The sequence below is a fragment of the Cetorhinus maximus genome, chromosome 20, assembly GCF_964194155.1.
Source record: "Cetorhinus maximus chromosome 20, sCetMax3.hap1.1, whole genome shotgun sequence".
Classification (NCBI taxonomy): Eukaryota; Metazoa; Chordata; class Chondrichthyes; order Lamniformes; family Cetorhinidae; genus Cetorhinus; species Cetorhinus maximus.
The window spans coordinates 80338725-80352216 of NC_135898.1; the positions used below are offsets into that span (position 1 = coordinate 80338725).

Sequence of the window (13492 nt, forward strand, 5' to 3'; positions counted from 1 at the left end):
CATAGTCTCCCAGCTCATCAGACTTATGATGCCTCAGTTAATAGAAATATTTAAAGGATTCAACACAGTAACAGGGAGCTCATCGGTATAGTTTTGTTATTTTTAATCTTACCACACAGTATTTTTTCCCTGTCCCCAGCAGAGCTGCAGATACAAAGTCCCCACTGTGTATGTCCAAGAGTGTGGTCACATTGTCTTGCTGTGATGGCTTGTAAATATGCACTGAACCCTGAAGGAAAAGGAACAATACACTCACTGTACTTTACACATGCATTCCAATACCTTAAATTGTCAACACCACACTTCACCATAACCAGCTTCCCCATCTGCCATCATGAACAAACTGATATTGTTCCCTACAACAACAACTGGCATTTAAAATTGAGGTTTTTAACATAAATTACGGGTAAGACCAGCCCCAACACAGAATCTCATGGAACACGAAATAAAAGGTGTTTCCATTCCAAGGAAATTGCTTTTATGCCTTGGTCTCTTTCTATTCTGAACATTTTGTTTGTTCTGATGTCAGACACGTCCAGGTGAACTCATGGTTGAGACAGTAGTCTCATAATTGCACTAACATCCTCCTGGAGCAGGGGTTGCGGGTAGAGAACATTGCTTAATCATAGAATCATACAGCACAGAAGGAAGCCATTCGGCTCATCATCCCTGTACCAGCTTTACATCTACGGTACTCCAGATCAGAAGCCAGTGTTGGCGTTAATTGAGCTATCCATGAGATGAACACCCCAGCATGACAGTACAGATGGAAGAGTGTGTTGAGAGGGGAATAAATGAGCTCTTTGTTTCCATATGTATATTAGGTGTGCAGGGCTGGAGCACAAACTGTTGGCATCACTAGCTAAGGAACTGTACCCCAGCATGAGCAAACTGCTTCAAGAAGAAGGAATTAAAATTAGAGTAAACAGAACATAATGCAATGGGTTAGTGACATACAGGTCAGTATATGCCTGAGAAGTAACAGTCTCCTTTGACATTAAACAGGAAGGAAACATTGGCCAAAACTGTCGGGTCGGCGTGCAGGGGCGGGCCCCGCTCGCCGACAGGTAAAATGACGCGCGGTGTCGTCGAGCTGGCGTCCCAACGTCACAGCGCGTCATTCTGATTTTCAGTTCAGCGGGCATGCACCAGAGTCGGCTGCGCACCCATCGCACTGTCAAAGGCCTATTAAGGCCATTTTAAAACTAATTAAAACAATCAACGGAGCTGCCCGTCAAACCTTAAGGTTGGCAGGCAGGTGAAGAGCCCAGGTGGCCTTCGCATTTATCATGAAACAGTTTCAAAAAGGATTTATAAATCCAATAATTTTTTTAATTAAAATTCATTGACATGTCCTAGCTCATGTGACACTTTCACATGAGGGGACATGTCTGAAATTTTTTTTTTGATTTAAATTTTGAAAAATGAAACTAATCTCCGTGAGGCAGCTCTGTGCCTCAGGGAGATTTCTGCGCTCTTTCGGGCACAAGTGCGAAAGAATGCAGGCCCTGACTCTCCCTACTCCCCCCGCCCACACAGGGAGCGCACTGCGCTTCTGGGTGTGCGTCACGCTGGGCGGGCCTTAATTGGCCCGCCCACGTAAAATGGCGGCATGCAGCCAATTGCAGGCGGCGATCGTGCGGGCCCGCCCGCTCCCGCTTAGCCCCCCCGACGGAAAGAAAATTCTCCCCATCACATTTGTAATACAAAAATCCTTAATAATCTGTAAGCCTGATTCAGTCAGACTGTGCTTGGGGTCTGAGAGATCCTGAAACCAATTATGTTTTACCTCAGTTGTAGCAATGAGCAGTGATTCGTAGTCTATTGAGAATGTAATGTTCCTAATTGGTGTCGCTGCTGACAAGCATTCCTCAACTTCTACCCCTTGGGGTTTCACCTTGATACAGTAGAGGGTTCCATCCTGAGAAATACATTGCACTGGGTTACCAGCCTATAGATACAGATGCATGGAAGTCCTTAAATGTTCTCAATGTCTCAAATTTATATTCATGCACATCCATGATCTCACACAAGACTAATGCATACACATACATGAGAAATTCTATGCACGCACACATGCAAACACTATTACAACTAACTCTAACCAACCCAATTACAAATTCAAACTCTAACCCTGCTGGTATGGTGGTATTGAGTACAGAGTACACCAATCAAAGGAAGAGGCTGATAAGGGTAACAAAAATAGTAGTAAGGGTGAGGATTCAGAGCATTTTAGAATTCAGTAAGGAGGACCAAGAAACTGATAAAGAAAAGGAGAATAGGATATTAATGTAAACTAGCAAGAAACACAAAAACGGACTTTAAAAGCTTCTATAGTTACGTAAAAAGGAAAAGATTAGCAAGGACACTACAGGCAGAGACAGGATAATTTATAACGGAGCACATTGGAAATGGCAGAGAAGCTAAAAAGTTACTTTGGCCTGGATTTTCACCGAGTCGGGTTAACTTGGGAGCCCTTTAAAAATGGCGGCTGGTCCCAATTCCAGGATTCCTGATCTCATTCCCAGGCTATCTGATTTTTGTGAGTGCCTTTTAAGGGTGTGGTCTGCTTCCTGTCAAAGCCAGGACTTCCAACCTGGCTGGCTCCATTGTGGAGATAAGCATATCCAACTCCTCTGCAATTTTCATGGAGCTGGGCAAAGTTTTTAGAGTCATGGGTCACAGCCCCTCAGAGGAGTCCTGAACCCTAGTCTGCATGAAGGAACCTTTTAAAAGGTAAGTTCAAAAGGTCCTCCTCATGCCCACTATACCAAACTCTGCCCTTCCACCCATCCCCATGGCCCCTCAGGTCTCCTATGCCAAGCTATGGCATTTGCATTTGTTCTAGAAAGTCTACAGTGAGTCAATGAACCCTATAGTGTATAGTGGTATGCATAAAAAAAGCTTTTGGAAAAAGTAAAACATTTATAACTTTCTCCCATGTTGAAAAAGTCTTCACTACAAACTGATAAATGTGTCAATCACAAAGGCCTTTTAAAATATCAATAATAAACAGCAGAAACTTTTGAAACCACTTAACAATGTAAACAAACATTGTGAAATTGATGGCACTGTTCAGAGACCTTGAGCAGTCAATCAAACAATTTTCCTCTGGGAGCAACTGGAGCCTGGCTGAGAGTCTGGTCATCCAATAAGTTTGCTGATCTCCAGAGGAAACATTGTTTGATTGACAGCTCAGGCTCTCTGATCTTTTGGTCAATTTCACAATGTTTGTTTGCACAAATTAAGTGGTTTCAAGGGTTTGTGGATTTTATTTCTGATACGTTAAAGGGCCAGGATGATTGACACTTCTATTAGCTTGTAGGAAAGACTTCTTTTTCAAATTGGGAGAAAGTTATGAATGGATTACTTTTTTCAAAACTTTTAAATATATATATTTCACTATACACTATAGGTTAATTGGTTCTAGAAAGTGTACAGTGGGTTAATGGGCATGGAAGTACCACAGCCTTGCATAGGGTGCATGAGGGGCCATAGCGGTGGGTGGAAGGGCAAAGCTCGGCACAGGCGGCATGAGGGACCATAGGGGGTGGGTGGGAGCATGAGGTGCCATGGATGGAACATGGGAAGAGCTTCGAGGGTGAAGGGATGTTAGGGGTGAGGACTGGAGGGCCTTTGTGTTTTTATTTTAACTGGGACAAAGTCCCACGGCACCAAGGTGGCCTCTTAAACAGCTTGCCTCGGCACTCAGCATCCGCTTTGGCCTCCAAACTCCTTCCCTGACCTACCCCCCACCCCCAGCAATGAAGAATCCATCTTTGCTTGCTCTTCCTCCCGAGGCGGGTGGCAGAGCTGAGAAGTTTCCTGACTCTTCTTACCCGCCTCGAGGATGAAAGTCCAGGCCTTTGTGGAGGAAGATACAAGGTATCTCCCAGGAATAATTGTGAACTAAGGGACTAGTGAGAATGGAGAACTGAAGGAAATTAGTATTAGTAAAAAAAGTAGTATTGGAGAAATTAATGGGACTGAAAGTTGATAAATCCCTGGGACCCAATGATCTACACCCAGAGTGTTGAAAGAAGTGGCTATGGAGCTAGTGCATGGGTTGATGGTCGTCTTCAAATTTCTATAGCTTCTGCAATGGTGCCTGCAGGTTGGAAGGTCACAATTGTACCCACACTTCTTAAGAGAGGAGAGCGGGAGAAAACGGGAGACCCGTTAGCTTGATATCAGCAGAAGTGAAAATACTAGAATCTATTATAAAGGATGTGATAACTGGGCATTTAGAAAATAATGATCTGGTTGGGCAGAGCCAACCTGGATTTGTGAAAGAGAAATCATGATTGGCAAACCTGTTGGAGTTTCTTGAGGATGTTACTAGCAGAATAGATAAAGGAGAACCAGTGGATTTGGTGTATGTGGATTTTCAGAAGGTTCCACACAGGTGTGAAAACAAAATTCGAGCACATGACGTAGAGGATAATATTCTGACATAGATTAACAGGCAGGAAAGAGAGTAGGAATAAATGAGTTATTCTCAGGTTGGCAGGCTGTGACTCATGGAATACTGCAAGGATCAGTACTTGGGCTCCTGCTGTTCACAATTTATATCAATGATTTGAATGTGGGGACTAAATACAATATTTCCAAGTTTGCGGATGACACAAAACTAGGTAGGCAAGAACATGGCAATTGGAATATAATGTGGATAAGTGTGCGGTTATCCACTTTGGTAGGAGGAATGGAGATGCAGAGTATTTCTTAAATGGTGAGATTGGGAAATGTTGATGTCCAAAGGGACTTGGATTTTTTATTCTTTTACAGGATGTGGACGTCGCTGGCTAGACCAGCATTTTTATTGCCCATACCTAATTGTCCTTGAGAAGGTGGTGGTGAGCTGCCTTCTTGAACCGCTGCAGTCCATGTGGTGTAGGTACACCCACAGTGCTGTTAGGGAGGGAGCTCCAGGATTTTGACCCAGCGACAGTGAAGGGACGGCGATATGTTTCCAAGTCAGGATGGTAAGTGGCTTGGAAGGGAACTTCCAAGTGGTGGTGTTCCCATGTGTCTGCTGCCCTTGTCCTTCTTGATGGTAGCAGTCGTGAGTTTGGAAGGTGCTGTCCAAGGAGCCTTGGTGAGTTCCTGCAGGGAATCTTGTAGATGGTGCACACTGCTGTCACTGTTCATTGGTAGTAGAGTGATTGAATATTTGCAGATGGGGTGCCAATCAAGCTGCTGCTTTGTCCTGGATAGTGTCAAGCTTCTTGAGTGTTGTTGGAGCTGCATTCATCCAGGCAATTGGAGAGTATTCCATTACACTCCTGACTTGTGCCTTGCAGATGGTGGACAGACTTTGGGGAGTCAGGAGGTGAGTTACTCGTCGCAGGATTCCTAGCTCCTGACCTGCTCTTGTAGCCACAGTATTTATATGGCTGGTCCAGTTCAGTTTCTGGTCAATGGTAACCCCCAGGATATTGATGGGGCGGGGGGGCGGAATTCAGCAATGGCAATGCCATTGAATGTCAAGGGAAGATGATTAGATTCTCTCTTGTTGGAGATAGTCATTGCGTGACACTTGTGTGGCGAGAATGTTACTTGCCACTTGTCAGCCTAAGCCTGAATATTATCCAAGTCTTGCTGCATTTGGACATGGACTGCTTCAGTATCTGAGGAGTCGCGAATGATACTGAACGTTATGCAATCATCAGTGAACATCCCCACTTCTGACCTTATGATGGAAGGAAGGAGGTCATTGAATAAGCAGCAGAAGATGGTTGGGCCAACAACACTACCCTGAGGAGCTCCTGCTGTGATGTCCTGGACTGAGATGATTGATGTCCAACAACCACAACAATTTTTATTTGTGCTAGGTATGACTCCGACCAGCAGAGATTTCCCCCTGATTCTCATTGACTCCAGTTTTGTTAGGGCTCCCTGATAACACAGTTGGTCAAATGCGGCCTTGACGTCAAGGGCAGTCACTCTCACCTCACCTCGGGAGTTCAGCTCCTTTGACCATGTTTGAACCAAGGCTGTATTGAGGTCAGGAGCTGAGTGACCCAGACAGAACCCAAACTGAGCATCAGTAAGCAGGTTATTGTGAATCAAGTGCCGCTAGGTGGCACTGTTGATGACCACTTTACTGATGATCGAGAGTAGACTGATGGGACGATAATTGGCTGGCTTGGCTTTGTCCTGCTTTTTGTTTACAGGACATTCCTGGGCCGTTTTTCACATTACCGGTTAGATGCCAATGTTGTAGCTGTACTGGAACAGCTTGTTTGTAAGGCACTGAGAGCTAACATTTAGACAGCAAGAAATTAGGAAGGCAAATGGTATGTTGGCCTCTATTGCAAGAGAATTTGAGTGCAGGAGTAAAGATGTCCTGCTTCAATTGTATAGAGCCTTGGTGAGACTGCACGTAGAGTATTTTGTACAGTTTTGGTCCCTTTGCTAAGGAAGGATATACTTGCCACAAAACGGAGTGCAACTGAGGTTCACCAGACTCATCCCTGGGATGTTGGGGCTGTCCTATGAAGAGAGATTGAGGAGACTGGGCCTGTATTCTCTAGAGTTTAGAAGAATGAGAAGTGATCTCATTGAAACTTACAAGATTCTTAAGGGGCTCGACAGGGGAGATGCAAGAAGGATGTTTCTCCTGCCTGGAGATCTAGAATCAGGGCACACAGTCTCGGAATAAAGGACATGCCATTTAGGACTGAGAAAGACATGAGGAGGAATTTCTTCACTCAGAGGGTAGTGAATCTTTGGAATTCTGTACCCCAGAGGGCTGTGGAAGCTCAATCATTGAATATGTTCAAGACAGATAGATTTCTGGATACTAAGGACATCAAGGGATATGGAGATAGCGTGGGAAAATTACCTTAAGGTAGACGGATCAGCCATGATTTAGTTGAATGGCAAAGTAGGCTCCAAGGGCTGAATGGCCTACTTCTGCCCTATGTTCCTAGTTATACACATTGTGGACTATGAACTAAATTACATTATTCAGAAAAAAAAGTACCGCTCCAGCTGTAAACAGTCCCTTTGTGTGGAATGCTAGGGTGTTCACTGCGCACGGATTTAGCGCTGGGTAGACACTCATCATAATCTTGGGTGATGGCCGATCGTTCATGTTGTCTAGACAAAAGGGACAATTACACAAGATTTCTTCATTAGATAACAGACAGCATGTAAACTACAAAGTAAGCCTATTATATGAACTTTAGAAATGGTGAGCCATCTGACAAGTGCCTCCATTTGAATTCCAGATAAGATATTAAATGGAGACTGTTGCCTGTCACAATTACTTAGATAGACATGAAAGACCCCATGGCACTATTTGGAGAATTTCTCCATGGTATGTTGGCCAACATTCTTCTGTAGTAAACAAAAACAAAAATTGCTGGAAAACCTTAGCAGGTCTGACAGCGTCTTTGGAGAGAAAGACAGAATTAACTTTTCGAGTCCGTATGATTCTTCTTCAGAGCCAGTCATACGGACTCGAAGTTTTAACTCTGTTTTTCTCCCCACAGATGCTGTTAGACCTGCTGAGTTTTTCCAGCAGTTTTTGTTTTTGTTTCAGATTTCCAGCATCCGCAGTATTTTGCTTTTATTCTTCTGTAGTAACTGAAGGTATAGCCTCTCCTGTTGTCTATTAGGGGTCATGTGATATTCTGTGAGATTGCAACCAATAAGCCCTAAGCACGGGAAATCCAAGGGATGTGGCTTCCCGACGAGAGTCCTGATTGAGCATGTAGGACCTGAAAAGCTCTCTGTAATAAAGTTTATCTGTTTCTTGTTGAAACCTGTCCGCTCTGTCAAATCATTACATCTTCCCTCAACCAACAAAAGAACTAGTCTATATCTCAGTTTGGTTTGTGGAATCTGGCTGAGCCCAAAATGGCTGCCATATGTCTATGTAACAAACACTGCACTTCAAAAATAATTAATTTTATATGTCAAGCTTATGTGTTGTGATGGCCACATCATAAATACATTTCTCTCTCTGATTGAAACACTAAACTGTCTGGTAATAGCTGTAAACAGACCAGCTGTCTATTCCCAGAATTTCCTGCTTTAGTTCTAGATTTGCACCTTCCCAGATTTTTCATGTTATGCCAGAGAGTTAGGATGTTTGCTCCCCTCACTGATGCAGGTGATGACCTGGGGCCCCAAGGCTGTCTGATGAACATCTCTACCACTACCTCAAAGAAAGTGCTTTGGGTGAATTGAACACACTGTGATCCCTCAGTCATCAGGTCTCCCTGCTGTACTTAACCTCTGACAGGTGAATAACTCGGAGAAAACTGTCAAGAGCAAATCTGGTGGAATTTCTTCACAATTCAGAGGGCAATGAAGTTAAACTCTGGGATCACAGGTGAATATTAAAAGTGATGGTGTTTAATGTTGACCAGATTCACTTCATCGTTTCACTAAGTTGTTGATCTTCCCTACCTATGTTTATACTTACACACCCCAATACCATCCTTAACGGAATACCCATACAACTATATTTATCTAATCCAATGCAGTATTTGATTTTGGTGCTCTTCTGGGGTGGGCAAAGAACATAAGAAATAGGAGCAGGAGTATACCATATGGCCCATCAAGTTTCCTTCACCATTAAGTACAACCAAATTCCCACCCACTCTCCATATCCCTTGATGCCTGAGAGACCAAAATCTATCAATCTCAATCTTGAATACATTCAACAATGGATCCTCCACAATCTTCTGAGGTAGAGAATTGCAAAGATTCACACCCTCAGTGAAGAAATGTCTCCTCGTCTCAGTTCTAAATGATTTGCCCCTTATCCTAAGACTGCCCCATGTTCTAGATTCCCCAGCCAAGGGATACAACTTCTCAGTGTCAAGCCCTTTCTAAACCTTGTATGTTTCAATGAGATCACCTCTCATTCTTCTAAACTCCAGAGAGTATAGGCCCAATTTACTCAGCTTCTCATCATAGGAGAACCCTCTCATTCCAGGGACCAATCTAGTGAACCTTCATTGTACTGCCTTCAAGGCAAGTATATCCTTCCATAAATGTGGAGACCAAAACTGCACGCAGTATTCCAGGTGTGGTCTCACCAAAACCCTGCACAATTATAGCAAGACTTCCTTGTTCTTGTACCCCAATTCACTTCCAATAAACTCAAAAATGTCATTTGCCTTCTTAATTGCTTGATGTACCTGCAAGTTAACTTTCTGTGTACTTTGTATGACTACACCCAAGTTCCTCTGAACATTGAAATTTGGAAGTTTCATGCCTTTTAAAAATATTCTGTTTTCTATTCTTACTACCAAAGTGAATGCCCTCAAATTTCCCACATTATACTTTTGCTCAAACTCCATTAAGTCCCCGCTCAAAGTTAAATGTTGAATTCAGTGTCTCAGTTTCAGTCAGTACTTAATGTTAGGAGCTACAGATAGTTTTAAGTAAGTTATATGTGTATGTGTGTGTTAGGAATAATTTTAGCTTTAAGTTTAATTTGTATTTCTGTATTTGCGTGTTAAGTTTAATTTGTATTTCTGTATTTGCGTGTTAAGTAAGAAGGGAACTTGAGTTTTGGTTTCACTTTAAAAACTGCCTGCATCTAATGAGGTTTTGTAGCTCTTGAAGGGAAGTTAAAACAAACACAAGGTAGAAAAACTAGGCTGCAGGGGTCCAGAGAGAGGGACCCACAGAGAAAGAGAAAAACAGAAAAGTAGTTTCCGTTCAGTTGAAACCAGGAGCCATGAGGAGCTGGACAGGAGAGGGAACCTCAGGAAGCAGATTTCCCATAAGAATAGGAGAAGGTCTCAGAAACCAGGCAGTGGGACAAAAAAAAAAGAGTCCCAAGAAGACATTTTAGTCAAAGGAAAAGAACAGGAATCTGAAAAAGGTCCTGTTAAGTGGAGTTAAGAGTAAGGAGCAGAGGAAGGCTACAAGCTTAAAGGCAGAAAACTGCAGGACACGGGCTTAAAGCAAACTAGGCTTGCGAGGAGCTAGAATATCCGAGCAGGCAGCCAAAGAGTTGGTGACTCCTTACTATGGGCATGTGAAGCAGTGGTGTTCCGTTGGCATGGCTGAGTATCTGAGAGAGAGTACATGGAAGACGGGGCTTGAATGTACGTGGCGATCCAGTGGAGAGGAACATCAGAAGGAGAGATCAAAACCCTGGAGGTGGATCCTTGTGGAAGGCATCCGAGAGAAAGCATCATTTGGGAGAAGATTCCAAAGCAGTTTCTTCGAGAGCGGAGATTGGAAATCCTCGTGTGAAAGACGGAGTTCAGTGAGATCGTTTGGCACATGGTGTGACAAGTGTCTGGGAGAAGTTGATGGGAGATCCATAGCACCTATTTGGGGTGGCATCTGTCACTTGGTTTCAGAGTGTGGTGTGTCTGACCACAGGTCACCTATTGATTTACACGGATTTTGTACTTAATGTGAACATGAGAGTATAAGTAAGTTTTTGTAATTTGTGTTATCCTTACAAATCTCTATATATCTATAAAGGTATAGCTGTGGGTGAAGGAGTATTGTAACATAGTTCATCTTTTCTTGTTTAATAAATATTTTATTCTTTTGTTAAAAGTTCATCAGCTGACTCCTGTGTTCAGTAGCTGCCCTCCATGTTTCTAAACAAAAAATAAAAGCTAGGATCTATCAAGCCGGGTTATATCCTGGCTTATCTAGCAGTAACATCAGCTGGGATCACAACATTAAACAAAACATCTTACCTTTGGGCAACTCTTCAATGCTTGGAGTAGCCAACACAACAGCTTTATGCAACTCAGCATCTACCAGTAAAAGATGTCCCTTTTTACAGCCTACATACAAATCAGAGTTTGGTGTCCAGCAGACAGATACAGGCTGAACCACTGGCTTATGGAGTTCTTGTGGCTGCAGAAAAGAAAAAAAGACAAATCAGAGGAGATGATAAATGAGATACACGCAGCAAGTGTAAGCCGATTCATACTCTTTGCTGAGGGTCAATTTTCAACTCATTGTTTTCTCAGGACCACTCAGGAATACTGCAACATACTATACCTTGAATGATGGGATTATATGGTGAGGTCCAGCTGGGATTAGGCTGGTGCTAGGATGAGGGTTGGGGTTGGGATTAGTATTGAGATTGGAGATATTGTTCAGTGAAAGGATAGGGTTGGGATTGGGTTTAGGTTGGAATTAGGCTTAGGGTTGAAACTGGGATTAGCGTTCAATCTAGGGTTAGGGTTTTGGGATCAGGGTTAGGGTTCATTGTGAGGATAAGGTTCTGTTAGGGTTGGAGTTGGGGTTAGGGCTACTCTCAGGAATACCATAGCACACTGCACCATGGATGATAGGAAATGCACCTGTGATTTGCTGCACAGTGAGCTCCTGATTTCAGTGATGCCACTGTGGATATTTTCCAAATGAGGCTGGCACTATTCCACAAGGAATTGATCCAGGTCCAACAGCTTTGTTAACTAGTTCTATTTTAATGGGCCACTTCACTCACTCTATACAATATTGGGAAACCCTGCCCCTGATAGCATCCTTATACATTCTTTAGCTGCAGAACAAGAAGGAAGGAGCAGTAGAAAATCACAGCTCAATTGAAAATCCCACAGGTGGGCTATTTCTGCATGATGAACCCAAAACAACAAAATGCCAAATTACAGGCTAAAGGGAAGGGAGTGAAAAGCCCAAGCTATATTATTCAGTGCCACAAGTGGTGCTATTTGAATGGATCATAGCCACTTACCTACCACGCACTATAACGCATCCACTGAGACACTGCCTTGTCAGTGCTGTGCGTAATCAGTTATGAGAAAACAATAGATCCATCTGTGAAAATAATGAAATACAATTCCAGGAAAAGTACAGGTGCCCCTTGTCTTAGGACTCGTCTCTGTGCAAGGTCCGGGCTCCTCAGCTCCTTCTGCACAGCAATTCCATTATACTGCAGGATGGTTGCGAGAATTATGCTTTCCATTGGTCCATGTGCTTTTCAAAAAGGTGGGCCAAAATTAAATTCAAAAAGGCACTGACACCATGGTACGTCATTATAACCACACAGAAATTGACCCAAGAAATTACTACAAAATGAGGGTAATGTCCACCAGAATAGGGAATATCAGTTGATAATTTTAATGTTTTTTGTCTAAAAATGGACAAAACAAGATGTGGCCAATCACTAATTTCCAATTTCTGCTGCTACTTTTTTCAAACTGTACGACAGACCACAAGCCTTTCAATTAGTCCATTCGAACATGTGATGATTGGCTCACTCCGGAGGTTAGGGGCTGGATTTTTGCCATGGAGGTGAGGGAATGAGCCGGGTCTAGTTCGGTGTCAGAAACCCGCCTCTGGAGGGAAACTGACTGAAGTCCGGATTTTGCTGGGGGTGGGCCCTTAATTGACCTGGAGGAGAGTTTCCTGTCCAATTACAGCTAATGGGGGCAGGATGGAGGCAGGTTTCAGATACTCGAGGCAGCCATCACTGAGGTTGCTGGTTGCCCTGGGGGAAAGTGTTTGTGCCAAAGCCTGCCACAGCAGCACAGAAAAGCTGAGTTGTCACATGGAGAGTCGGAGGCCTGGAACCCATTGGGGAGAGGAAGGTGGTAGCAGGATGAGGTTACTTCTCTGTTCAGCATCGTCTCCCTTTGCCTCCTTCTCTCATCTCTTACTACTCCTCTGATGAGCTGTCTCCTTCCAGGGCCTCACTGTCCTCAGATCCACACCTCTCTGGGTGGCCATGTTATGGAGGTTGCAACAGACCACCACAATGAGCAAGACCCTTGGAGGAGGGTATTGGAGGGCACTACCTGACCAGTCCAGGTACAGAAACTAGTGCCTGCTGAACATGAGATACCCCAGCTGTGAATCTGATGTGTTGTCCATCCTTAGTGAAGACCAAAAGTCTGTAGAAGGTCAGCAACTGGTCTTCAATCCTAAATAATGAGCAACTTTCCACTCCAACGTTGGCGACAAGGCTACAAAGCGGACCTCACCATCGTGTCCAAAGACCAAGATATGAACACACTACATGAATTCTGCAAAAACAAGTCTCTGACTTCCCCCAACAGCCAACAAAGGCACATCATCACCCTCGTCGGTATTGAAATGCCTGTGATCTCATCAAAATGAATCCCACGGTGGAACTTGGCCAAGGCTGACTGGGGCTGCTAAAGGGAAGCCATTAAGTGGCAACCCGAATCTCCGCCATCCCAGAGCATTATCATTGGTTTGTTGGTCTCCTGATCACCACTGCCAAAAAGAGCATCCCCCACGGCTTCAGGGAAAATATTGTGCTGGACAAAGGAGTCCCCGGACCTGCTCTGGCAATACAATCAGTCTCGCAGCCCACAGGTTGCCAAGGCCCTGCTTGAGTCTCTAGATTCAGTCAGATTCCAATGATGGATTGAGTGCGTTGAAGGCCTGGACTTCACACTCTCTAGTTGCCATTCCTGGCCCCTCCCACGTTGTCTTGGAGCCACTAATCTTATGGAACACAGGGTCCAACTCCATAGCCTCCAAATTAGTGGACAGTACAAAAGGACCT

General features: G+C 43.9%; 1 protein-coding gene across 2 annotated transcripts in view; it reads right to left on the minus strand.

The window, feature by feature from the left end:
* cfap43 (cilia and flagella associated protein 43) overlaps positions 1-13492 on the minus strand; it is a 191108-nt gene that overhangs the window by 144786 nt on the left and 32830 nt on the right. For both annotated transcript variants that reach the window (XM_078564994.1, XM_078564996.1), the window contains 4 exons: positions 10686-10848; positions 6986-7101; positions 1790-1921; positions 113-229 (listed from right to left, as the gene is read on the minus strand). In XM_078564994.1, coding sequence (XP_078421120.1) covers positions 113-229; positions 1790-1921; positions 6986-7101; positions 10686-10848 — 528 coding nt within the window. The remainder of the gene's footprint in view (positions 1-112; positions 230-1789; positions 1922-6985; positions 7102-10685; positions 10849-13492) is intronic.